Here is a 27,416-nt window from a genome sequence, read left to right as displayed (position 1 = left end):
CCCGCGGCCATTTTGGATCCGGGCCTGCAGGGAGGAGGAGGTAAGAGACCCTCGCAGTAACGCGATCACATCGCGTTGCTCTGAGGGTCTCCGAGAAGCCCGCAGGGAGCCCCCACCCTGCGCGATGCTTCCCTATTCCGCCGGAACACTGCGATCATGTTTGATCGCAGTGTGCCTGGGGTTAATGTGCCGGGGGCGGTCCGTGACCGCTCCTGGCACATAGTGCCGGATGTCAGCTGCAATAGTCAGCTGATACCCGGCCGCGATCGCTCTGGACGTACTATTCCATCCTTGGGAAGTGAGGCCCACCCCACATGGATGGAATAGTACGTCCAATGGCAGTAAGGGGTTAAATATGATTTTTATTTTTTTTATTTTCACAGCTTAGTTATAAACTTCTTTGAACCACTTCGGGGGTTTCAAGGAGCTCACGTATGTTCTAGTTTCCAAAATGGGGACACTTATGGGGGGGGTTTCCATTGTTTAGGTACATCAGGGGCTCTACAAACACGACATGGCGTCCGTTCTCAATTCCAACAATTTTTGTGTTCAAAAAGTCAAATGGCACTCCTTCGCTTCATAGCCCTACAGTGCGCACAAACAGTGGTTTTTGTATTTTAAAAAAAAAGTTAAATGTTATTTTTTTTCCTTCCACATTGCTCCAGTTCCTGTGAAGTACCTGAAGGGTTAATAAACTTCTTAAATGTGGTTTTGAGCACTTTGAAAGGTGCAGTTTAGAGTGCAGTTTTTAAACTTTTTTTTGTTAGGAAGTTAGAAGGGTTAAAAGTTGACCAGCAATTTCTCATTTTTTCAACAATTTGAAACTCACTCTGATTTAGGGGCATAAGAATTCAAAGTTTGAAAATTGCTATTTTTTTTTAAATTTTTCTCAAATTTCCGATAGTTTCAGAAATATATGCAAGTCATATCAAACAAATGATACCACTATCATGAAGTACAATATGTGATGAAAAACCATAATGCTATCACAGCACTTAGCGAGCAGACAGAGGTAGAAAGCCTTTCTGGCCTTGGATCGGCGACCCCGCAACGTCATCTCGGGATCCCGATCGTTGCCATATCCTGGTCACCAGGCACTAGAAAGTTAGATCATGCACTGTCGCTAACTAACTTGCGTCTTGCAGGCCTGACAAGCTCTAAGGTATAGCAATGCCCCTGCATTGCAATACCTTATAACTGCAGTCAGACTGCAGAAAGTGAAACATCCATAGTGGGAATGAGTGTTTTTACTTTTTTAAAGTAAAAAAAGTTGTAAAAACACTTTAACAAAAATCACAAAATAATAATAAAAAAATATATCGTGGTTAAGTGCACAGCCTATGACATGAGAGACTGGTGTTCAAGGCCGAGCTCTGCCCTGTGGAAAAAATAAATTAAAATAAATTATATATCAAGGCACCTAACAATAATACCTACCTCAGGTGGCAGTGGTTAAAGTACACAGCCACCAATGTGAAAGACTGGGGTTCAAGTGGTACTTGGGCAAGACTACTAACATTATAGTGCTCACTACCTCAATAAACACGAGAGTCACGAAAAAAGAGAGCCATGCCGGGTCGCACGTCGCCCGGATTAACAAGGTCCGCATCAGATGAGTGAGTGAGTGAGTTAGTGAGTTTTTAGGATCCAGACAGACTCTTGCATCTTTCATCCAGCAACTGACGTTTCTGGATTGTGAGTCATGGGGAAAGCAAAAGAATTGTCAACGGATCTACGGGAAAAGGTAGTTGAACTGTATATAACAGGAAAGGGATACAAAAAGATATCCAAGGAATTGATAAAGCCAGTCAGCAGCGGTCAAACTGTGATTAACAAATTTAAAATCAGGAGCTCTGTCAAAACAAAACCACGGTCATATAGACCAACAAAAATGTCCACAACTGCCAGGAAAATTGTTCGGGATGCAAAGAAAACCCCATAAATAACATCAGCTGAAATACTGGGCTGCATGGTCGAGTCGCCAGAAGAAAGCCATTAATGCGCAAATGCCACAAAGTATCTCACCTACAATACGCAAAACAGCACAGAGACAAGCCTCAAAACTTCTGGATCATGGTAATTTGGAGTGATGAGACCAAAATTGAACTTTTTGGCCACAACCATAAACTTTACAAGGCCTATGATGAAAGGAACACCATTCCTACTGTAAAGCATGGAGGTGGATCGCTGATGTTTTGGGCATGTGTGAGCTACAAAGGCACAGGAAACTTGGTCAAAGTTGAAGGAAAGATGAATGCAGCACTTTATCACCAAAGACTGGTGGCAAATTTGCAATCATCAGCCTGGAAGCTGCTCATGGGACCTACTTGCACATTCCAACATGACAACGATCCAATACACAAGGCCAAGTCGGCCTGTCATTGGCTACAGCAGAACAAACTGAAGGGTCTGTAGTGGCCATCTCAGTCTCCTGACCTCATTGTCATTGAGCCACTCTTGGGAGATCCCAGTTCATGCTAGACAGCTCAGGAATTTACAGGAACTGGAGACTTAATGCCAAGAAGAATGGGCAGCTTTACCATAATGAACCTCATCCACAATTACCACAAAATACTTCAAGCTGTCATTAATATTAGAGGGGGCAATACATAGTATTAAGAAATGGGGTATGTGAAATTTTGATCAGGGTCATTTGGATTTTTTGGGTTGTCATTATGATTTTAAAAGAGAAAACACAGTACAGGGTGGGCCATTTATATGGATACACCTAAGTAAAATGAGAATGGTTGGTGATGTCAACTTCCTGTTTGTGGCACATTAGTATATGGGTGGGGGGGAAACTTTTCAAGATGGGTGGTGACCATGGCGGCCATTTTGAAGTCTATTTTGGATCCAACTTTATTTTTTTCAATGGGAAGAGGGTCATGTGACACATGAAACTTATTGAGCATTTAACAAGATAAACATTAAAAAATGCCAACACTTCAATAATTCTGCCTTGGAATGTAAACTTTTGAGCACAACTGTATATATTGTATCCATAAACAAATATTATGAAGAAAAACAATAGAAGTACACATTTGGTATCGCCATGTCTGGAACAATCCGACCTATAAAACCGTGCACCTGGTTAACACTTTTAGTGAGCACCGTAAATAAAAAAAAAAAAATTTACGAGGCAAAAATCAATGCTTTGTCAGAATACCGCAGAACAAAAAGTGGAATAAAACGTGCTAAAAAGACGTGTTACTAAAAATGGTACCGCTGAAAACTTCATCTTGTCCCATTAAAAACAAACCTCCATACAGCTCCATCAGCCGTAAAATAAGTTATAGCTCTCAGAATAAAGTCATGCAAAAATACCGTATATACTCGTGTATAAGCCGAGATTTTCAGCACAATGGCAGGGGAGGGGGAGCGGCGTAGCAGAGACAGGAGTCGGCGGCTGTGACACAGTGACGGCTGCAGCTGCCGGCTAACAGAAGACATCATACTCACCCTCCGTCGTTGTATTTCCTTTGTCCCGTCGCCGGCGGCTCTCCTCTCCTGTGCTGAACGGTCACATGGTACCGCCCATTAAGGTAATGAATATCCACTCCCATAGGCGTGGAGAGCATATTCATTACCTTAATGAGCGGTACCACGTGACTGCTGAGGAGACGAGAGCCGCTGGCGCAGGGACAGAGATGCAGGTGCGATGCGGGTGAGTATGACGGGGGGGGGCAATGTGAGCCCATGCATACAACCAGGGGAAGGGGGGGAGCCAAGCCATGTGGGACCGGGGGAGCCGAGCCATGCAGGACTGGGGAGCTGAGCAATGCGGGATCGGGGGAGCCACAAATACGAGGACGAGGGGAGCCACATACCAGTACAGGGATGAGGGGGACAATGCATACCCGGCTTATACTCGAGTCAATAAGCTTACCAAGTTTTCTTTGGCAAAAGTAGGTGCCTCGGCTTCTACTTGGTTCGGCTTATACTCGAGTATATACGGTAATTATTTTCTCTCTAAAACAGTTTTTGTGTAAAAGCGCCAAAACATAACAAAAATATATAAATGTGGTATCGCTGTAATCGTACTAACCCGAATAATAAAATTGCCTTTATCAATTTTGCCACATGCGGAACGACAAAGAATAAAAGAAATAATTCCTCTTGTTATTTCATTCTGCCTTCCAATAGAAAGCTATAACAAAGTAATGTGCCTGAAAACGTCAACTTGCCCCTCAAAAAAACAAGCCCTCACGTGACTGTTGGCCGAAATATGGAAAAATTATATCTCTCACATAAGGTGAAAAATAAAGTCTCCTAATCACTTATACCACACGAGGAACGGCGTAATGAATGAAACAAATTCTTTAAATGCTGTTGATTTTTCCATTCTGCCTCCCAAAGATTGCAGTAAGGCTCGGCTCACATTTATCCTGCGCTGAGCTCTTGAACCTGGGTTTCTGTGTAATTCTCTGAAACACGGGATAAAAACTCAAATGTCAATGGAATATTCCCTATAATGAGGCAGATAAAGGCACTGTGGACATCGTAGGACCTGTGATCCGGTGATCTCCGACTATTTAGGATTGCATAAATGTGCCATCAGCCAGTTTTGTGCATTTCTGAAAAATAAAGACAACACTGAACAGAGGCCAGACGGAGTTCAGAGTAACTCTGCTGCCTCATTATAGTGAATGGACCCCTCAGGGTTTCAGCTGTATCATGTCACTCAGAGATTTAGATGGAAACCCCGATATAAGTGCTCGATGTAGAGCGCCAGAAAAATGTGATCCCAAATGTTATGCAAAATGTTTCCAATAAAAGCTTCAAATTAATCTACAAAAAAAGTCCCCATTCAGGTCCATCATCTGTCAATTGAAAAAAAAAGGGGGCTTCCACGTTACTGGTTGTGCAAAGGCCCTGGAAAATCCCCACAGAGTGCCTAACCCACATATATAGCGTCCACATGTTTGGCATTTCTGAAGCGATGAGATCCCGCCTAATTTACGGGTGCGTGTCTCCAGAACCACGTGCTGAACGCAGTGTACTGGTAACTACAACGACAGTTTGCAATTTTTACTCCACAATATCCACTGCTGCTTATTTCTGGAAAACACTCAGAGTCAAAATCATCACTACATATGTAGATAAATTCCCAAAGGGGGTCAATTGATTCTGGATTCTGCTCTTCCAGCACTAAGGGGCTGTGTACAGTGCCTTGCGAAAGTATTCGGCCCTCTGGAACTTTTCAACCTTTTCCCACATATCATGCTAAAAACATAAAAATACCAAATGTAAATTTTTGGTGAAGAATCAACAAGTGGAACACAATTGTGAAGTTGAACGAAATTTATTGATTACTTTACATTTTTGTGGAAATTCAAAAACTGAAAAGTGGGGCGTACAATATTATTCTGCCCCTTTACTTTCAGTGCAACAAACTCACTCCAGACGTTCCTTGTGGATCTCTGAATGATCCAATGTTGTCCTAAATGCCTAATGATGATAAATATAATCCACCTGTGTGTAATCAAGTCTCCGTATAAATACACCTGCTCTGTGATTGTCTCAGCGTTCTGTTTGAAGCACAGAGAGCATCATGAAGACCAAGGAACACAACAGGCAGGTCCGTGATACTGTTGTGGAGAAGTTTAAAGCTGGATTTGGATACAAAATGATTTTCAAAACTTTAAACATCCCAAGGAACACTGTGCAAGTGATCATATTGAAATGGAAGGAGTATCATACCACTGCAAATCTACCAAGACCCGGCCGTCCCTCTAAACTTTCATCTCAAACAAGGAGAAGACTGATCAGAGATCCAGCTAAGAGGCCTATGATCACTCTGGATGAAGTGCAGAGCTCTACAGCTGAGGTGGGACAGTCTGTCCATAGGACAACAATCAATCATGCATTGCACAAATCTGGCCTTTATGGAAGAGGGAAGAAAAAACAGAGGCTCAACACCCCACGATAGAAAGCAGTCCAGAAAATATTCAAAATCCAATAGATATTAAAAAAGTATAAATTTTATTAAGGATTACATAGTGCAAGGATAATAGCAGCAACAATGAAAATACAGAGGGTTAAAAAGAAACGCTCTCGGGTCGGCAGAATACTACACGGGCCTGATATAGTAAGCACGTGTTTACTAAGATGTCTATAGTGCAAACACCACCCCATATAGTTGTATCTGCTTGTAATGGATCATAAACACAGGATGAGAACACATAATATGTGACACAAAGTAAGCAGCAGAAAGGTATATAGTAGAATAGGGACATAATAGTCCTACCCCCAGCTCATCAAACAGCTGCGCTGCAGAGAACAAAATATATTTATACACATAGTATGTGACAAAAAATAAGCAGCAAAGAGATTCAAAGTGCTGTTTTTTGTTTTGTTTTTTTTGTTTGTATCTATTTACATTGTAATTATTATACATATCACAAGTGCTGGGCACAAATCTATTTAGTATGTACTTTGCTCCCCACCTTAATGCATAATATTGGTATTAATTTCCTATTTCTATTGTTGGGGTGATCTCCTAGGAGATCTGATTGCTTTCTATCTGTGGGGCTTCGTTATGCACTTTCATTATATGACCAGGCTTCATTCTTTTCTTTTGTTTGATGTGATATTCTTAGTATTTTACCCCCTCCGCGGCCAGTACGCATGCGCGCTGCGCTCCCGCTTCGCCTGCCGGTTACCTGTATCTTTATGTGTCCTTGGGCATCGGGTCACGTGGGGATTACGTGTATCCTGATGCCCGAGATCACATGACACGGGTGGCGGCCGGCGTCGCGGTTGCCGTGGTGACGCATGCGTCACTTCCGGTTTGCGGCTGGGGTCACTTCCGGGAAGCATTGAAATAAAAAAACGGCACTTTGAATCTCTAGCATGCCCCCTGACGAAGGTGCCAACCGAAACGCGCGTTGGGGCGGTCGGGCAGATCCTCTGGGCCACCAGAATCACTCCACTGCAGGTAGTGGGTTTACATCTTTTGTCGTATAAATATATTTGTCCTCTGCAGCGTAACTATTTTTGAGCTGGGGGTAGGACTATTATGTCTTGATTTCTATATACCTCTTTGCTGCTTATTTTTTGTCACATACTATGTGTATAAATATATTTTGTTCTCTGCAGCGCAGCTGTTTGATGAGCTGGGGGTAGGACTATTATGTCCCTATTCTATATACCTTTCTGCAGCTTACTTTGTGTCACATATTATGTGTTCTTATCCTGTGTTTATGATCCATTACAAGCAGATACAACTATATGGGGTGGTGTTTGCACTACAGACATCTTAGTAAATACGTGCTTACTATATCAGGCCCGTGTAGTATTCTGCCGACCCGAGAGCGTTTCTTTTTAACCCTCTGTATTTTCATTGTTGCTGCTATTATCCTTGCACTATGTAATCCTTAATAAAATTTATACTTTTTTAATATCTATCGGATTTTGAATATTTTCTGGACTGCTTTCTATCGTGGGGTGTTGAGCCTCTGTTTTTTCATGTCGTAGCGACGATTGTCCATATTTAGTCCATAGACACATTGGTTAATTATTAATTTGATTATTTCTCTATTTGGTATTATTAAATTCTAACCAATGCTTTTCATTAGTTTTTGTTTCTTTATAGAAGAGGGGCAAGAAGAAAGCCATTTCTCAAAGATATCCATAAAAAGTGTCATTTAAAGTTTGCAACAAGCCACCTGGGAGACACACCAAACATGTGGAAGAAGGTGCTCTGGTCAGATGAAACCAAAATCGAACCTTTTTGCAACAATGCCAAACGATATGTTTGGCGTAAAGGCAACACAGCTCATCACCCTGAACACACCATCCCCACTGTCAAACATAGTGGTGGCAGCATCATGGTTTGGGCCTGCTTTTCTTCAGCAGGGACAGGGAAGATGGTTAAAATTGATGGGAAGATGGATGGAGCCAAATACAGGACCATTCTTGAAGAATACCTGTTGGGAGTCTGCAAAAGAACTGAGACTGGGACGGAGATTTGTCTTCCAACAAGACATTGATCCCAAACATTAAAGCAAAATCTACAATGGAATGGTTCACAAATAGACGTATCCAGGTATTAGAATAGCAAAGTCAAAGTCCAGACCTGAATCCAGTCAAGAATCTATGGAAAGAGCTGAAAACTGCTGTTCACAAACGATCTCCATCAAACCTCACTGAGCTTGAGCTGTTTGCCAAGGAAGAATGGTCAAGAATTTCAGTCTCTCAATGTACAAAACTGATAGACATACCCCAAGCGACTTGCAGCTATAATCGCAGCAAAAGGTGGCGCAATGAAGTATTAAGTTAAATGGGCCGAATAATATTGCACGCCCTACTTTTCAGTTTTTGAATTTCCACAAAAATGTAAAATATCCAATAAATTTCATTCAACTTCACAATTGTGTTCCACTTGTTGTTGATTCTTCACCAAAAATTTACATGCGGTATCTGTTTGAAGCATGATATGTGGGAAAAGGTTGAAAAGTTCCAGAGGGCTGAATACTTTTGCAAGGCAGTGTATATGGAGTCCGCAAACCATTATAGAAAATTACGCGTTTCATGATTCCTCCTGTATAACGGTAATGCTTAGCTATACGGTGAGTCTCGGGAGGAACAGAGTGCTGTACAGTCACAATTGGGGTATTTCTATTTGGTGCCATTTTTACCTATTTACCAGTGTGAAAATCTAAAATCTGGGGCTAAAACAAAATTTCTCACATCTCCTCATTGAGGTACACAGGACCATGGGTGTTATGCTGCTGCCACTAGGAGGCTGACACTAAGTAGATACAAAAAAAGATTAGCTCTGCAGTATACACCCATACCATGGCTCCAGCCGAACCAGTTCAAGCTTAATGTCACAAGGAGGCACATGTGCTCTGATCTTCAGACCACATCTACAGTTTAAGCTATTTTTAACATTTTTTCAAAGGATTACAGGGAGCGACGGATCCCTTAGGCTACGTTCACATTTAACGCAAACAAAAACGCAGCAAAACGCATGCACAACGCTGCGTTTTGCGCCGCATGCGTCCTTTTTTTCATTGATTTTGGACGCAGCAAAAATGCAACTTGCTGCGTCCTCTGCGCGCGGGCGCCGCAGGGATGCATGCGGCGCAAAACGCAAGTGCGACGCATGTCCATGCGCCCCCATGTTAAATATAGGGGCGCATGACGCATGCGGCGACGCTGCGGCGCCCGACGCTGCGGCGCCGACCGCAAATGTGAACGTAGCCTTAAGGACACGCTCTCCCCAAACCTTCAACAGGCAGGAACGTGGCGGGTTGCCTCCAATTGCTACCTCTTGCATCGTCTTTGATCACTATGCCTGAGATCTTCTTTAGGGGCGATGGGTCACTTCAGGGCACCGCTCTCCCCACACAGACAACAGATGGGAACGCGGAGTGTCGCCCCCACATACCCCTTCTCTACTGCATCACCTTTGATGAACAGCGTCGATGCAAGGAGTGGTGGATGGAGGGCCCCTGCACCATCCATTCCGAAACAGCTGACCTAGAGGCAGTGACCCCTGGTGTTGTGCGTTATCTCCATCTTCAGCGGCTCCATGCTGGGAGGCACACTGCTGGTAAGACGTGGCTGAGGGCTTCCACAACGCTTGTACTACCTTCCATGGCGTCCCCTCCGTGTACAGTCTCTAGCCGGCTGCAAAAATCTAGTCCCTGAGATTCTAAAGCTCTGCCCACGTCATGACGCCGCGCTGGTAGTTCCGCCTTCTGGTGCACACAAATTCGCGCTTCTCTCTCTGTGCGAGACTTCTAAAGGCGCATATCACGCCCCTCTGCATTTCACAGTGGCCATTTTTATTCCACCGGCCGGCTCCGGAGGTCTTGCAACAGACTTTACACGTGGAGAGGCGCTTTTCAGCAGGGCTGTGGAGTCGGTAAGCCACAGTTGCGACTCCGACTCTGACTCCTGGATTTTATCAGGTTCCGACGCCGGCTCTGACTCCGACTCTTTCATAAATGGCCAATTCGTAACAATAAATTTACTGTTGTAAAATATTAACATCGTGCTTATTCAGTTTCTCACCATCATATAAGTAATCAGACCACTTAGAGCAAAAACTATGTATTAGAATACAATTAGAATATAGCAAATAACTTTTATAAACTTTTCTAAACTCTTGTAAGTAAATATGCAATAAACACTGTTATGCAGTTAAGAAGAAATCTATAAATTTGTCCTCAGAAAAAGTATTGCCTCTGTCAGATCCTCCTTCATGGATGCCCTCAAATCTGACCTAATTATTTTGAGAGCAGAGAACAACCTCTCTACACTAACTTGGGTTGGTGGCAAAGCAGTAACCACTCAGGCAACATCTCTGACAATGTCAGGATACAGAGGAATCGCTTGTTGCACTGTTATTTTTGATGAATGGTCAAATTTCTCAATTTCTTTTAGTGCACATGAAAAATTCTGCTGAAATGTACTGGCTGTGTTCTTTGATGGGGATGACTCGTCTTCTATGCGGGAACGCTTTGCACGGTCCTTGTGATCCAAATATTTTTCGAAATTAAATTCTTCATCAGTTGATGAGGGTGAAGATGTGGCAGGACGACCAAATTCTTCTTGTTCCTCCTGACTGTTCTGCAACCCTTTCATCCTTACTGCTATTTCAAACAGAGCTTCTTTTCCTTTAGTTAGCTGTTGATCATCTAGAATAATCCGATGCATTGGGTCTACATAAACAGTTGCCAAAAGAATGTTATTTTGTAATAGTAGCTCCTCTCTCCTTTTTATTGATGTAGCAATGCCACTTGCAATTAACCCTCCTCTTTGGGACAGGCGAAACATCAGGTTCTTCCACTCCTTTAAGAAAATACCTGGAGTTAAGTCCTCTGTTAGTAATTTTTAGTCACTGTAAATGGGTGCTCTAGCAATTTTTCCAGCTCAGTCACCTGATTCCACTGACTTTCATTTAGCATCAGTTGAGCGTTAGCCATGTCTACAAGAAAGGTTTTCAGTTCAACCAAGCACTGAATCATTAAGTACCGTATATACTCGAGTATAAGCCAAGATTTTCAGCCCAAATTTTTGTGCTGAAAGTGCCCCTCTCGGCTTATACTCGAGTCATGATCGGTGGTGGGATCGGTGGTGGGGTCGGCGGGTGAGGGGGAGAGAGGACTGTCATATACTCACCTAGTCCCGGTGCTCCTGTCCCTGCCTGTCACACGGTCTTCGGGTGCTGCAGCTCTTCCTCTGTTCAGCGGTCACGTGGTACCGCTCATTAAAGTTATGAATATGGACTCCACTCCCATAGGGGTGGAGCCGCATATTCATCCCTTTAATGTGCGGTAACGGTGACCGCTGACAGAGGAAGAGGCTGCCGTGCCCGGAGACCATCTGTCCGGGAGAAGGAGCCAGGGACCGCGCCGGAGCAGGTAAGTATGTCATATTTACCTGTCCACGTTCCACCCGCCGGGCGCCGCTCTGTCTTCCCGTCCTCTTGCATTGACTTTTCAGGTCAGAGGGCGCGATGACGTACTAGTGTGCGCGCGCCGCCCTCTGCCTGAACAGTCAGTGCGGAGAGACGGGACGCTGAGGAGCTGCGGTTAGCAAGAGAGGTGAGTATGTGTTTTTTTTTTTTATTACAGCAGCAGCATTATATATGGTACAGCTTGAAATGGAGCATCTTATGGGGCAATAATGAACGCTATAGAGCATTATATATGGCACAGCTTAAAATGGAGCATCTTATGGGGCAATAATGATCGCTATAGAGCATTATATATGGCACAGCTTGAAATGGAGCATCTTATGGGGCAATAATGAACGCTATAGAGCATTATATATGGCACAGCTTGAAATGGAGCATCTTATGGGGCAATAATGATCGCTATAGAGCATTATATATGGCACAGCTTGAAATGGAGCATCTATGGGGGTAGCTGCTGCATTTCCTACCCTAGGCTTATACTCAAGTCAATAAGTTTTCCCAGTTTTTTGTGGCAAAATTAGGGGGGTCGGCTTATACTCGGGTCAGCTTATACTCGAGTATATACAGTAAGTACTGCCCCATCGTGTGGCTTGATCAATAATTGCCCCTTTTCCAGCACGTCTCTTCAAAATTGAGTCAACTTTAGGGGTTCTGGCAACAGTAGCCAATTTTCTCACCTTGCCAACCAGTGCAGCAGCATGTCCTTCTTGCAGACTGTCTCTTATAGCCAGCTGTGGCGTATGCACAACACACCGCATGTGATGAATGAAAGAACGTATTGACACAATTTCAACAAGATCATCTAAACTATCATGTTGCTGTTCATCTGAAACAAATTCAGTTTGCTCCTCAGTTACAAAACTGTGTTCCTCTATTTCAAACATTTCTGTGTCTGTGGACCCAGAATGTTCTTCTAGCTGCTGGTCACCATCATTACTCTCATTCATTAGCTTAATAGTACTTATATTTGAAGCATTGTCAGTTACGACAGAAAGAACTTGCTCTTTTTTAAGTTCATAGTCTTGCAGAACCTTTTCCACCAAGACCTGGAGAAACACACTGGTGTGATGAGCTTTGGTGTCTTTTACTGCCAATGTCTTGGTAACTATTTAATTTTTGTCACAAACAAATCGAACATTGATGGCAAAATAGTTCACTCTGTGACGTGTGCAGGCATCCATTTTAAGAAACAGAAAGCATCCCTTGAGAGTTTTTTTAAGTTCTTCCTTTTGTTTAAAAGCTTCTTCGGTTACTAATTTTCTAATACTCTCTCTTTTTAGAGAAACACCAAGCTTTCGGGCCATTTCCCCATTCAGACACACACACAAGCTGGTCGTGAAAATAATGAAATAGGCACACTATCCTTTACAACAAGCTCTATGATCTGTTTTTTAAATGTATCTACTGTCATTGTCACAGTAACTTTGTCACTGACAAAATATCTTGCAACTGATGGCTGCAAAGTTCTCTGCTCCTTTGTTTGGCTGGAAGAGCTGGGCACTGGTTCATTGGTTTGGATGCAGTCTTTCTCATCCACTGCTTTCAGTACTTCTGGATGAAAGCGCTGTAAATGTCTCTTTAGATTAGAAGCTCTGGTAGGAGCATTTTTATCTTTGCCTGAATATGCACTGATCTTGGCTTCACAGCATTTGTTTTCATCTGGATCATTTGTCATACACTGACAGACATAATGTTTTCTATCTTGAGTGATGGTGAAATGTTCAAATACAGCTGATTTAATGTGACGCTTCTTTGACATTCTCAGGTTTTTAATTCTGCATTCACAATCCAAATGACAATTGTTTTTCCTAAAAACAATTGTACATAATTATTGCCAGGTCGTACAACTGATATAGTGGTCAGTAATACGGTTACTCCTCATGTACTCAGTTAACTGATGCAAAGTTTGTTGAAAGGATAATACTTCTTACAGTCTTCCTCTTCTGAGTAGCAGCTGTGAGATGCTTGGAAGACGCACACCTAGTAAACATCTAGTCTAGAGGAAGAGCTTTACTACTAAGAATTTGCAACACATTTTCACTTTCAGTTTCATACATTGTAAGTAGGGGGGTTGGGGCAGCATGAGGTTAACCAAGTATAAGATTAGATAAGGGCAGTGGAGAACAGTGACACACAAGAAGTAAGAAATGTCTCTATGTCCAGCAGAACTGCTTATCACTGTTGTTCATAGTTTGATAGAACACATATATTTGAATAACATTTATAAAATTCATTTGAAAGTTCAATTATGAAATATTAATACATTTTTTTTAAAGCTGGAGTCTGAGTCGGTACATTTCTACCGACTCCAACCAAAACTAACTCCGACTCCACGACTCTGACTCCACAGCCCTGCTTTTCAGAGGCACAGCGAATCGGAGAACCGCTTTCACTCTGCACAGGACCTGGGTAAGCTCTGAGCACACGCCTGGGCACCTGACTGCGCAGATACTCATTGGTCCTTATCTGCAGTATTTACTGGGGTGTACAAGTCACTGCACTCCCTATTGCAGTCTATTGGCAGAATCATGACCATACCGTGGTACATTATGTCACTCTAAGACATCCAGGAAGGAAGAGATCCTTCATCTACTGGTCGAGGTCTTCGTCTGCCTGTCTTGGAACGTTCCACTACCTCACAGGAACCCTCGGTTAGCAGGGGCCGTTCTCAGACAAGTACACAGGTTTCTAGAAAACAGCGCCATAGCACTCCTTCACCCGGGCCTTCTCACGCCTCGACATCCGCTGCCTCCATTGCCCCTCATCCGGTGCTGGCAGTGGACAGGACTCTGATTGTGAGATGCCCTTTGACCTAGATTCACCGGATTATCAGGCAATGGTGGACAGTCTCATTGAGGCCGTCAACCAGACTTTAAAGGTGGATGAGGACGCTACTTCTGTCCCAGATCACGCAGTGTCCTTTAAAAGGTCCAGACATTCTTATCAGGTTTTCTCAAACCTTCCCAAGTTTCAGGACATAGTTCGGCGGCTTAGGGAGCGACCAGACAAATGCTTTGCAGGTCAGAAGCCTCTTGAGGTGAGATACCCTTTTTCATCGGATCTGCGGAAGGAATGGGCCAAATCCCCTCCAGTTGATCCACCTGTCTCCCACCTGGCCACCAAAACCCTTCTGTCTTTACCAGATGGGTCCTCTGTTAAGGACCGTCAAATAGAGAACCTTGCCGTTCGGTTTTTGAAGCCTCGGGCTTGGCATTCTCTCTCTCGTTTGCCATGGCGTGGGTAGCTAAAGCTATGATCTCTTGGGCAGATACCCTGACCAGGACTATTCAGGATAGTGACCATCCCCCGGAAGCAACAGAATTAGCCATTCACATTTCCTTGGCCAAGGAATATTTGTTGCACCCATCCCTAGATTCGAATGCCATTACCATTAGAAGGAGTTTCTAGCATCCATCGACATCCGGGATGCTTGCCTTCATATCCCGATTTTTCCGCCTCACCAAAGGTTCCTGTGTTTTGCCGTCCGAGAGAAACAATTCCAGTTTACGGCTTTGCCCTTCGGTCACGCCACTGCTCCCAGAGTGTTCACAAAGGTCATGGCGGTTGTCATGTCTATTCTGCACTCGCAGGGCGTGGTCATTCTGCCATACCTAGACTTCCTTCTGATCAAAGGGTCGTCTTTCCCAGCCTGTGTGAAGTGCGTCCGTATCACTTTAGACACACTTTCTCGCCTGGGCTGGCTGATGAAACTTAAAGGGAATCTGTCATCCCAAAATTGGCCTATAAACTAAGGCCATTGGCATCGGGTGTATCTACAGCATTATCTAATGCTGTAGATATGCCCCCGATGTATCCTGAAAGATAAGAAAGACAGGTTATATTATACTCACCCAGGGGCGGTCCCGCTGCGGTCCGGTCCGATGGGCGTCACGGTCCGGGTCCGGCACCTCCCATCTTCATACGATGGCATCCTCTTCTTGTCTTCCTGCCACGGCTCCTGCGCAGGCGTACTTTGTCTGCCCTGTTGAGGGTAGAGCAAAGTACTGCAGTGTGCAGGCGCCGGACCTCTCTAATCTTTCCTGGCTCCTGCGCACTGCAGTACTTTGCTCTGCCTGGACCTGATGGCCTCGAGGCTAAACGCCAAGGTACCCAGGTTCATAGCTCGGTCCCGGGATCCAGAGGCCATGTACTGGTCCTTCCATGGCGTCAATTTCGCCTTCCTTACGTGTTCCCCCCCCCCCCCCCACTTCTGTTACTTCTGAGGGCTAACAGGAAGATCAAGGTGGAAGGGATTCCGGTGATCCTAGTCGCTCCTGACTGGCCTCGCAGGGCGTGATAAGCGGAGTTGGTTAAGCTCGTCGTCGACGTTCCCTGGCGACTACTGGATCGACCAGATTTACTCTCCCAGGGCCCGACTTGCCACTAGATCTTGGGCCCTGTGTTTCACCCAAGCTGGATTCTCCCAAGAAGTGGTTTCCACGATGATTAGTGCTCGGAAACCTGCCTGGGGTTCATTTATCACAGCACTTGGAAAGCGTTTTTCGCATGGTGCAGGGAACACAGATATTCTCCTCTTGATTTATCCATCCCGACTATTTTGCAGTTCCTCCAGACTGGCCTAGCGCTTAGTTCCCTCATAGGCCAGATCGCTGCCTTATCTGTTTTGTTCCAGCGCCGGATTGCTTATAAGCTGCCGGTGAAGACTTTCATTCAGGGTGTTTCCCCACTATAGAAGGCCGTTGGATGCCTGGGAACTTAACTTGGTCCTGGGTGTTCTACAGGAGGCTCTGTTTGAGCCGCTGCAGGTCATCTCTCTGATTCACCTTTCATGGAAGGTCGCCTTCCTGGTTGCAGTGACATCGATCAGGCCGGTATGTGAGCTAGCCGCTCTTTCCTTTCTAATTTTTCACCAAGGCAAGTTGGTTCTCCGTCCATCACATCCATCTTACCCAGGGTGGTCTCTTCCTTTCAACTTAACGAGGACATTGTCCTGCCGTCATTTTGTCTGGCACCAATACACCGTTTTGAGATGGCTCTCCACACGCCGGATCTCGTAAGGGCTCTCAGAAGATACATTGCTCAGACAGCATCCTTACGCAAGATGGACACCTTTTTCATACTTTTTGAGATCACAGGAAGGGTCTGGCTGCTTCCATGTCCACAATATCCAGGTGGATTCGCTCGGCTATTCAGTAGCCTTATCGCATCTGAGGCAAACCTATCCCAGCGGGGATTAAGGCACACTCCACTCGGTCGATGGGTGCCGCCAGGCAACTTGGTCCAGTCTGCACACCTTCTCGAAGCACTACAACGTTCACACTCAGGCTTCCACCAATGCAGGCCTGGGAAGAAAGATCTTGCAGGCGGCGGTAACGCAACACTAGGCAACTGGTGCATGGCGGTTTGTTCTGTCGTTTCCCCACCCAGGGACTGCTTTAGGATGTCCCATTGTCCTGTGTCCCCCATTGAGACGATGGAGAAACAGGGATTTTTTTTGTACTCACTGTAAAATCCTTTTCTCTGAGCCACTCTTTGGGGGACACAGCACCCACCCTGTTGTATGTTTTTCGGTTTGACGTTTTTTGAACCTTTTGTATGATGATCATGTTCTCCTGCTTTTTCACTGAACTGGTTCAGCTGGAGCCAGGGTGTGGGTGTATACTGCAGAGGTGGAGCTAATCTATTTTGTATCTACTTAGTGTCAGCCTCCTAGTGGCAGCAGCATAACACCCTTAGGGTATGTGCACACGCTGCGGATCCGCAGCGTTTCCGCAGCTGCGGATCCGCAGCGGTTTCCCATGCATTTACAGTACCATGTAAAGCTATGGGAAATGAAATCTGCAGTGCACATGCTGCGGAAAAAAACGCGCGGAAACGCAGCGGTTTATTTTCCGCAGCATGTCAATTCTTTGTGCGGAATCCGCAGCGGTTTTTCATCTGCTCCAATAGGAAATTGCAGGTGAAAACCCGCAGCGGAAACCGCAATAAATCCGCAGTAAAAACCGCAGCGGTTTTGCACTGCGGATTTATCAAAACCGCTGCGGAAAAATCCGCAATGGAATCCGCAGCATGTGCACATGGCCTTAGTCCTGTGTCCCCCAATGAGTGGCTCGGAGAAAAGGATTTTACGGTGAGTACACCAAAATCCCTGTTTTGGTAGTAAAAATGTAATTTTTCTTCATTTCCCATTGGTATTAATTTCTGTGACACGCTTGTGGTGTCAATATGATCACTGCACCCCTAGATTAATTCATTAAAAAGTGTACTTAAAATGGGGTCACTTATGGGGGGTTCTGTTGTTCTGGCACCTCATGGTCTCTACTAGTGTGACATGGCACCCTCAATCCAGCGCAGAAAAATCTGCACTGTAATATATTCTTCGCTTCTCCTCTGTGCACTGTGCCTCAGAATTAGTTTTCGACCACATATGGCCAGGTTCACATTGCGTTAACAGCAGCCCGTTCAACACATGCGTTAACGGGCTGCTGTTAACGCAAGTGCCGATATGTTGTCACGCTAGCGCAGATAGAGCTAGCAGATAATCTATCTGCACTAGCGGTGACGGACCCGGAAACGCTGCAGCCCGTGTCCCAGGGTCCGTCACTCAATGATGGCACATCGCCACAATGGGCGTGTGCTGGCGATGCGTCCGACATTGGACTAAATGCTGGCGTTAACGGACTACGTTACACGCCAAAAACATAATGTGAACCTGGCCTATGGAGTATTGGCGTACTCGGGAGAAATTGCACAACACATTTTTAGGTCTGCTTTCTCCTGCTGTCCTTGTAAAAATAATATTGAGGCTAAAAAATCAACATTTTTGTGGGAAAAATGTGTTTTTATTTATTTTTATAAATATAAATTTTCACATCTGTACATTATAAACTCATGTGAAATAGCTGGGCGTTCATGGTGCTCACCACATATCTAGATGAGTTCCCTGACGGGTCTAGCTTCCAAGATGTTGTCACTTGTGGGTTCTTTCCACTATTGAGTCCGCTAATTATTCCAGCAAATTTTGCATTCAAAAAGTCAATGGCGCTCCACTTCCGAGCTCTGGGTGCCCAAACAGTGGTTTCCCCCACATATGGGATATCGGCGTGCTCAGGAGAAATTGCACAACATATTTTAGGGTCCATTTTGTCCTGTTACCCTTGTGAAAATAAAGGGCGTTAACCCCTTAATCCCATATGATGTACTATCCCGTCGAGGTGGGCCTTAATTCCGACCGACGGGATAGTACGTCATATGCGATCGGCCGCGCTCACGGGGGGAGCGTGGCCGATTGCGGCCGGGTGTCAGCTATGTGCCAGGAGCGGTCACGGACCGCCCCCGGCACATTAACCCCCGGCACACTGCGATCAAACTTGATCGCAGTGTTCCGGCGGTATAGGGAAGCATCACGCAGGGAGGGGGCTCCCTGCGTGCTTCCCCGAGACACCCGGAGCAACGCGATGTGATCGCGTTGCTCCGAGCGTCTCTTACCTCCTATCCTTGCAGGCCCCGGATCCAAAATGGCCACGGGGCTGCATCCGGGTCCTGCAGGGACTACTTCCGGGTCCAGAGCAGGCGCTGGTAAGCCTGCAGCGCTGTAAGTCAGATCGCTGATCTGACAGAGTGCTGTGCAAACTGTCAGATCAGCGATCTGTGATGTCCCCCCTGGCACAAAGTAAAAAAAAAAAAAAAATTCCACGTGTGTAAAAAAAAAAATAAAAAAATAAAAAATAAATTCCTAAATAAAGAAAAAAAATATATATATTATTCCCATAAATACATTTCTTTATCTAAATAAAAAAACAAACAATAAAAGTACACATATTTAGTATCGCCGTGTCCGTAACGACCCAACCTATAAAATTGTCCCACTAGTTAACCCCTTCAGTGAACACCGTAAGAAAAAAAAAAAAACGAGGCAAAAAACAACGCTTTATTATCATACCGCCGAACAAAAAGTGGAATAACACGCGATCAAAAAGACGGATATAAATAACCATGGTACCACTGAAAACGTCATCTTGTCCCGCAAAAAAACAAGCCGCCATACAGCATCATAAGCAAAAAAATAAAAAAGTTATAGTCCTCAGAATAAAGCGATGCAAAAATAATTATTTTTTCTATAAAATAGGTTTTATCGTATAAAAGCGCCAAAACATAAAAAAATTATATAAATGAGATATCGCTGTAATCGTACTGACCCGAAGAATAAAACTTCTTTATCAATTTTACCAAATGTGGAACGGTATAAACGCCTCCCCCAAAAGAAATTCATGAATAGCTGGTTTTTGGTCATTCTGCCTCACAAAAATCGGAATAAAAAGCAATCAAAAACTGTCACGTGTCCAAAAATTTTTACCAATAAAAACGTCAACTCATCCCGCAAAAAGCAAGACCTCACATGACTCTGTGGACCAAAATATGGAAAAATTATACGTCTCAAAATGTGGAGACGCAAAAACTTTTTTGCTATAAAAAGCGTCTTTTAGTGTGTGACAGTTGCCAATCATAAAATTCCGCTATAAAAAACGCTATAAAAGTAAATCAAACCCCCCTTCATCACCCCCTTAGTTAGGGAAAAATAATAAAGTTAAAAAAATGTATTTATTTCTATTTTCCTATTAGGGCTAGGGTTAGGGTTGTGGCTAGGGTTGGAGCTAAAGTTAGGGTTAGGGTTGGGGCTAATGTTAGGGTTGGGGCTAAAGTTAGGGTTAGGGTTTGGATTACATTTACGGTTGGGATTAGGGTTGGGATTAGGGTTAGGGGTGTGTTTGGATTAGGGTTTCAGGTAGAATTGGGGAGTTTCCACTGTTTAGGCACATCAGGGGCTCTCCAAACGCGACATGGCGTCCCATCTCAATTCCAGCCAATTCTGCGTTGAAAAAGTAAAACAGTGCTCCTTCCCTTCCGAGCTCTCCCGTGCGCCCAAACAGGGGTTTACCCCAACATATGGGGTATCCGCATACTTGGGACAAATTGGACATCAACTTTTGGGGTCCAAGTTCTCCTGTTACCCTTGGGAAAATAAAAATTTGGGGGGCTACAAATCATTTTTGTGGGGAAAAAAAAGATTTTTTATTTTCACGGCTCTGCGTTGTAAACTGTAGTGAAATACTTGGGGGTTCAAAGTTCTCACAACACATCTAGATAAGTTCCTTGGGAGGTCTAGTTTCCAATATGGGGTCACTTGTGGGGGGGGGTTTGTACTGTTTGGGTACATCATGGGCTCTGCAAATGCAACGTGACGCCTGCAGACCAATCCATCTAAGTCTGCATTCAAAATGGCGCTCCTTCCTTTCCGAGCTCTGCTATGCGCCCAAACAGTGGTCCCCCCACATATGGGGTATCAGCGTACTCAGGACAAATTGTACAACAACTTTTGGGGTCCATTTTCTCCTGTTACCCTTGGTAAAATAAAACAAATTGGAGCTCAATTAAATTTTGTGTGAAAAAAAGTTAAATGTTCATTTTTATTTAAACATTCCAAAAATTCCTGTGAAACACCTGAAGGGTTAATAAACTTCTTAAATGTGGTTTTGAGCACCTTGAGGGGTGCAGTTTTTAGAATGGTGTCACACTTGGGTATTTTCTATCATATAGACCCCTCAAAATGACTTCAAATGAGATGTGGTCCCTAAAAAAAAATGGTGTTGTAAAAATGAGAAATTTCTGGTCAACTTTTAACCCTTATAACTCCCTAACAAAAACATTTGGTTCCAAAATTGTGCTGATGTAAAGTAGACATGTGGGAAATGTTACTTATTAAGTATTTTGTGTGACATATTTCTGTGATTTAAGGGCATAAAAATTCAAAGTTGGAAAATTGCGAAATTTTCAAAATTTTCGCCAAATTTCCGTTTTTTTCACAAATAAACGCAAGTTATATCGAAGAAATTTTACCACTATCATGAAGTACAATATGTCACGAGTGTCAGAATCGTTAAGATCTGTTGAAGCGTTCCAGAGTTATAACCTCATAAAGGGACAGTGGTCAGAATTGTAAAAATTGGCCCGGTCATTAACGTGCAAACCACCCTCGGGGCTTAAGGGGTTAAAGGGCTTCCAACCTTCCTTTGAACTGTGCTAATAGTAGATTGTGAACAGAAGGAATAGGGATTGTGAACCATTTACCGCAGTATGGCAGTGTAGGGTACCAGCTATTGTATGTAGTATAAATTAGTAGCTTTCGCAGGATCAAGGCTCCAAAGAGGACCAAAAAATAGTGTGAAATTAAAAACCTATTTTATTTTTCAAAAATATATTAAATAAAATATATATTTGTAAAAAAAAAAAAAAATTATATACAGTCCTGCTTTCTACGCAACAGTTTAAACTATCAAAATACTAAATTATATAACCAAAGTTTATTGAAGAAAGTAATTAAAATTGTAGAATTGCTTTTTTTTTGTTTCATTTTTTCAGTCACCACACCGCTCACCAAAAATTGTAATAAAAAGAAATAAAAACGCCTGTTGGAAATGTACAGTTTAGGACTGATTTTTAATTGCAGGACCCAAAGCCCAGAAGAAATTTAAACGATTGATGCTGAACCGGATAAAATGGGATGAGCAGACGTCCAATCCAAAGGCTGACAGTAAGTTTATGGATTCATATAGGCAACGCCCAATAACCCCATCGGGGATCTCTGCTATTCTGTTTGTGCCCATTCCTAGCTTGTATATCGCCTCGCCATACACTCCGGGAACTAAAACGCTTATTCTGGTGAAGATCCATAATCAGCTATTTTTTTCCCTACAGATGATGATGAGTCAGATGAGGAAACTGTAAAAAAGTTGAACAAGTGCTCTTTAGTGTGGGAGGTGAGCACCAGAGATTATTGTCTATACAGCTACTTTATGGTGGGGATTGTAAAACCTTAAAATGGTGATCTGGTCTTTAAAATTGCGTGCAAATGGTTTATATGCAGTAGGATTTGTCACTTACTTTTGAAGTGTCTATAACTAAGATAGATCTTTGGTGTTATTCCCCCTGTTCATAGATGGATTTAGTCGAATAGTACTTGTAAAAACAAGCACTTTTTCAATTTACAGCTTGTTAAAATTTGAAGCCGTTCTTGAGATATTAACATTTGTTTACTTCCCCGTTGCCTAGGAGACTGATCACCACTGCTTTTTCATTTGTAAGCACTGCACTAACGGCGAGCTCCAGTGATTGTGGTCAGCTGCTAAATAGAGCTTACAAGCTCCATAGAAATGGGCTTGTAAGCATTGCCCTTGCAGTGGTCTGTCTCCAAGGCAACAAGCTGTAAACTTAAAAAAAGGTAAATACCTCAAGAAAATTTTAATAAGTAGTAAATTGCAAAAGTTGTTATTTTTACATGTAGCATTCAACAATACCCATTCATGAAAATGAGAAAAAACCCTTGAAGTCAGTCTCTCATACAGCAACATGACCATGCCCCCACTATTTATCTCTGCCTCGTGTGCTTATAGGTCATTACATCACATATCCTTTCACCTCTGCTCACTGGGTCACATCTCTCCTTCGCTGTTTCTGAAGGAATTGTGTTTCTCATGCTAGGCAGCAGATGGCGAAGTGCCCAGCATGAGAAATCATAAGGGAACAACACAGCAATATACCAGTAGCAGATCTGTCAGTGAGTACTTACAGCACTACCGTACTTCTTGTAGTCGCGAGAAAGTGTCTGTAAGAGAAGAGAGGAATCCTGGGAACTAAATTTCTTCATGTTTGTCTTGCCCACAGCAAGCCCTGGCAGCATTAAAACCAAGGTGCTGCATCGCCTGGTTAGAACTCAAGACGCATAAATGTTGTCCTAGATAACCCTTTTATTACCTCGTAATTATCAATATTTTTTTTTTTTTTTTTTTTTTAGGGAACGGCCAAAGAACGCAGTTTTGGTGACATAAAATTCAAACAGTGCCCCACAGAAAACATGGCTCGGGAACATTTTAAGAAGCACGTGGCTGAGCACTACTGGGACCTGGCACTGAGTCAATCAGTTTTGGAAACTGCAGACTGAGCTCCATCTATTTTTTTGGGGCAGAGAGGGTTATGTCAGATAGATCTACCATGGTTGTATTTTCCGCAAACCTTTGATTTTGGACAACATTACATAATTTTACTCCTCACCGCTGGACCCAGGACACAAGCAGAGAACAAGTTCCACTTCCGGAATACCAAAAAAAATAAAAAACTTTTTTACATGCTGCTCTAGACAGGTTCGCCTATGCGTTGAAATTTTTTTTCTAGTAGCCCCTGTGGTCAATGGAGTAGCCCTGAAAATTTTGTTTAATGGGTGATTTATTATTTTTTACTCCTCTTCAAAACAAATATTCTGTAGAGTTGTTTCCAATGGCAAGACATGGGTGATGCCTTCCGAAAAGGTTTTTTTTAGCCTTATTGCTAATAGCTCATAGGTCCTAGAGCGATATGCCCACACTATGCTGTCTGTAGGTCTAGCCGTACCTATATCGGAAGGATCCCAGAAAACCACATCATTTATGTGCGGCAGCAGTGTTGCCCAAATTTACATGTCTGCATCGGCCGTGTGCAAATGCAATGTTGTAAAGGGATGGTTTTAATAAAGCTTATTGAATAGACCACAGTAGCATTTAAAGGGATCAGATGTACGGCTTTCTTCCATTAATTTCTATGGGAGATTCAAAAATTTCTAATTTTGGAGCTGTCATAGAAATGAGGGGAGAGAAGATGCAGAAGAAAAAATCTCAAACTGTAACTAAAGGGGGAGATAAAATGTTCCTGTTCTGGACACTGCACCCATATTGTAAGTTCTGCCCTCCACGCGGTTGAGGATCGCCACCAACATGTTTGTTCTCCTTTCCTTCCCTGTTGCCATATGGCTGGCTCAACTCATTCACTAAGCCAGCCCCCTTTCGTTAGAAGAAGGGGGCTATCTTAATGACAGTGATAGAGAAGAGGGGCAGACATTGGGGACGCTGGTAACAAAAGACATTAATTACATTTTTATTTTTACATTTTGACAAGCCTTTTTAGCGTACAGCTAATTTTTTTTTCACGGTTGGATTTTTTTTTTTTTTAAATTTGCATTGCTAGAAGTAACATCTTGTCTTTTATGCAAAGTAATTAAACACGAAAAAAAAGAAAAAACCTGAGTCGCTGATACAATTAATTGGTACGTAAATGAATCTTCCCTTTATTTAAGTTGTATATTTAGAAATATATATTTTCTTGTAAACTTTCACGGGTTTGATCTTTCGCCTTAAATATTTCTTATTTAGTTGCTGCGGTACCACGGGCCAGCGATTTTACTGATTACGAAGTTTTCTGTGAAATCCCTTTTTCTCAGGTGTATCATCGTTTGGGGAGGTGGGGGGCGTTACTTCACTCTGGATGTCATTAAGAGGCAGACACTAACCCAAAGGTGTCAGCTCCTCCTGATCAGTGTTTACACATGCTGTATGGACAAACCCAAGTCCTTAAAGGGAGTCTGTCAGCAGGTTTTTGCTTTGTAATCTGAGAGCAGAATGATGTAGGGGCACATATTCTGATTCCAGTGATGTCACTTACCGGTCTGCTTGTGCAGTTTGGATAGAATCCTTGTTTTCTCTTCATTATAACCCCGCCCACACCCCTGATTGGCAGCTTCCTGTGTAGACTGTCAGCAAGCTGCCAATAAATGGTGGGGGCGGAGTTACACAGATTAGCCTGACTGGTCTGCATATATGGCCTAGTTCTGCAGTGATAACCTCCTGCTGAGAAAACGCTGATGGTATTGAAACTACAGCACACCGCCTTAAGTGATACACCCCTGAAATCAGGCTCTCTGTCCCTACATTAAATAGCAAACACCTGCTGACAGATTCCCTTTAAAATATTGTAAAAACAACATATGTCCTCCAATTAAAATGTCCGGAGAATGATTTTTACTAGAGATGAGTTGATCAATTCTCTGCAGTTAGGTCCATATTCTGCATGCGCTGCACGAGAACCCTACTTTCTGGCCTCTGTGGCTCCCGTTTTGATAAGCCATGAGATAGATGTGGTGGATGCTGGCAGGTTTGCAAGGATTCCCATTCAACGGCCACAAATTACCATCCTTGCTGCACCTCTATGTGGTTCCTTAGATGCCCCCTGGCAACAATCCTTCTGTGTTTTTTTTCCCCCAAGCCTATACTAAAAAACCAAAGTAGTAAAATATAGAAAAAAATCCTGTGCGCTGTACAGCTGATGGAGCATAAACAATCAGGGTTTTTCTTGGTACATGTGCCATCTGTTACTTTTGTTTCTGGGTCATGTGACCAGGTGATCATTCCCCCCCCCCCCCCAAAAAAAAAAAAAAAAAAAAAAAAAAAATGGATATCAGCTGGTGCGATCTCCATGTTTTACAATGTAATGGTTTGGAGAGCCGAAGACTCACTTCCCATCCCCACAACAGCACCACATGAGAGATAGAGGATCCGTCCCCAAGGACCCGAACTCCTATGCATGTAAGGGGCTGCGCCTCGCTTCCTGCTTCAGTGGTTTCCTGTCCTTGGAAGGAGAGTTCCTGAGGGAATGTCTGGGGGTGAAGGGGTGCTGACCTGAGCAGCTTAGGGGGAAGATACATCTCTTGCTTCCATCCTAAGGGCCGCAGTATGTCGCGCACACATGCGTACAGTGGAAAGTGGCCGGCGTCTGATTTCACTTCTGGGTATATGGCCTAGGGGGCAATTGCCCCAGAGGTGGGAAATTCGAAAATGGCACCTCATTATAAAAGGTGCTCTTCCCCTAACATTACATTACATAACAATACCTCTTTTACTTTCAGACTAATTCTGTGTCCCTTGAATATGTTTTGTTGTAGAACAGGCTTTGAAAAGCGCTGAATAAGGCAAAGAATAAGGAATGTGCAATTTGTAAAGACAAATTGTTGCCATCCTATAACTAAAAATTGTGCCAACTTTGCATAGAGAAGAGAGGCAGAGGAATCTCATCCCTTATGAATAACCTGAAGGCTATTGTAGAATCGGAGGTCAGGAATTGGCTTAAGGGAAATAAGAATAGGACCCCTTATGTTCCTGCAGAGGTGTAGGATATGAGCACGGACGAGGGCTTGGAAGATGGGGAATTAGAAGGCTTTTATTCGAATGTCTCATCCTCAGATGATAACGAAGGACATCCTTGTTTCCTGGCAGAGGACACAGAGAAATTAGTTAAAGCTGTTGAACAATGAAAGTTGAGGACATTAAAGAACTCAGAACCATACAGGACATGATTATTGGGGGGGTTGGAGGTGAGGAAATAGAAATGTTTTCCAGTACATAAGAACTATCCTCCCGGATAAAGACGGAATGGAAGAAGCCAGATAAGAGATTTCATTCCAAAAGGAGTTAAAATACCCCTTTGAAACATATTTCTGAGCTTTGGAAAAAGGCCCCTAAAGGACCCCTTAGATAAAAAGCAGAAAGTTTCCTCAAAAGGGCCTGGCAGTCAGGCAAATATCGCTGCAACACACACAGCAAGACCCCTGATTGTATGGTTACATCAACTGCGCTCTCAGATAAAAATCAAATGCAGGGGGGATCAGATTTTAGCCAGTTTTCCCACCATTCGAGAAGCTGCTGATTTTATAGCTGACGCAGTAAGACTCCCAGCCCACTTGTGTACTCTGCTCACCGGGCTCTTAGGTTGAAGAATTGGGCAGGCGATCTTCAGTCAAAAAGTAAACTTTTCGGTATTCCATTCCATGGAGAATTCCTTTTTAGGCCAGTCGTAGATGAGATACTGGAGAAGGTGGCATATGCCAAGAAAGGATTTCCCGCTAATTTCTTTTGTGCTTCTGGAATAAGGGAGTTTGCGTCTACAAGGACCAGTGGCCTTGAAAATGGGAAAGGCCTTAATTATGAATCTTTTCCCTCTGATCCTCCAAAGAGACCTGGGAGACAATGACACCAGACCCCAGGTAGATGGAAGGTTAAAAAGGTTTCTTCCTGCCTAGGTAGAGATAAAAAAAACAGATGGGTATTAGATAACATAGAGCTGGGGTTAAAGCTAGAATTCCGCTCTTGGCTGCCAGGAATGTTCT

The 27,416-nt window shown here is 43.5% G+C and overlaps 1 protein-coding gene across 1 annotated transcript in view; it reads left to right on the top strand.

Annotated features, from left to right (window-relative positions):
- The window catches only part of PRPF3 (pre-mRNA processing factor 3), an 89,314-nt gene extending 65,344 nt beyond the window's left edge, over positions 1 to 23,970 (top strand). Inside the window, exons 14-16 of the mRNA XM_077257803.1 lie at positions 21,900 to 21,983; positions 22,148 to 22,209; positions 23,244 to 23,970. Coding sequence (XP_077113918.1) covers positions 21,900 to 21,983; positions 22,148 to 22,209; positions 23,244 to 23,390 — 293 coding nt within the window. The 3' untranslated portion in view covers positions 23,391 to 23,970. The remainder of the gene's footprint in view (positions 1 to 21,899; positions 21,984 to 22,147; positions 22,210 to 23,243) is intronic.
- Positions 23,971 to 27,416: the final 3,446 nt, after the last annotated feature.

Source organism: Ranitomeya variabilis, chromosome 1, assembly GCF_051348905.1.
Source record: "Ranitomeya variabilis isolate aRanVar5 chromosome 1, aRanVar5.hap1, whole genome shotgun sequence".
NCBI classification, from domain to species: domain Eukaryota; kingdom Metazoa; phylum Chordata; class Amphibia; order Anura; family Dendrobatidae; genus Ranitomeya; species Ranitomeya variabilis.
This window is presented reverse-complemented; position numbering and strand designations above follow the sequence as displayed.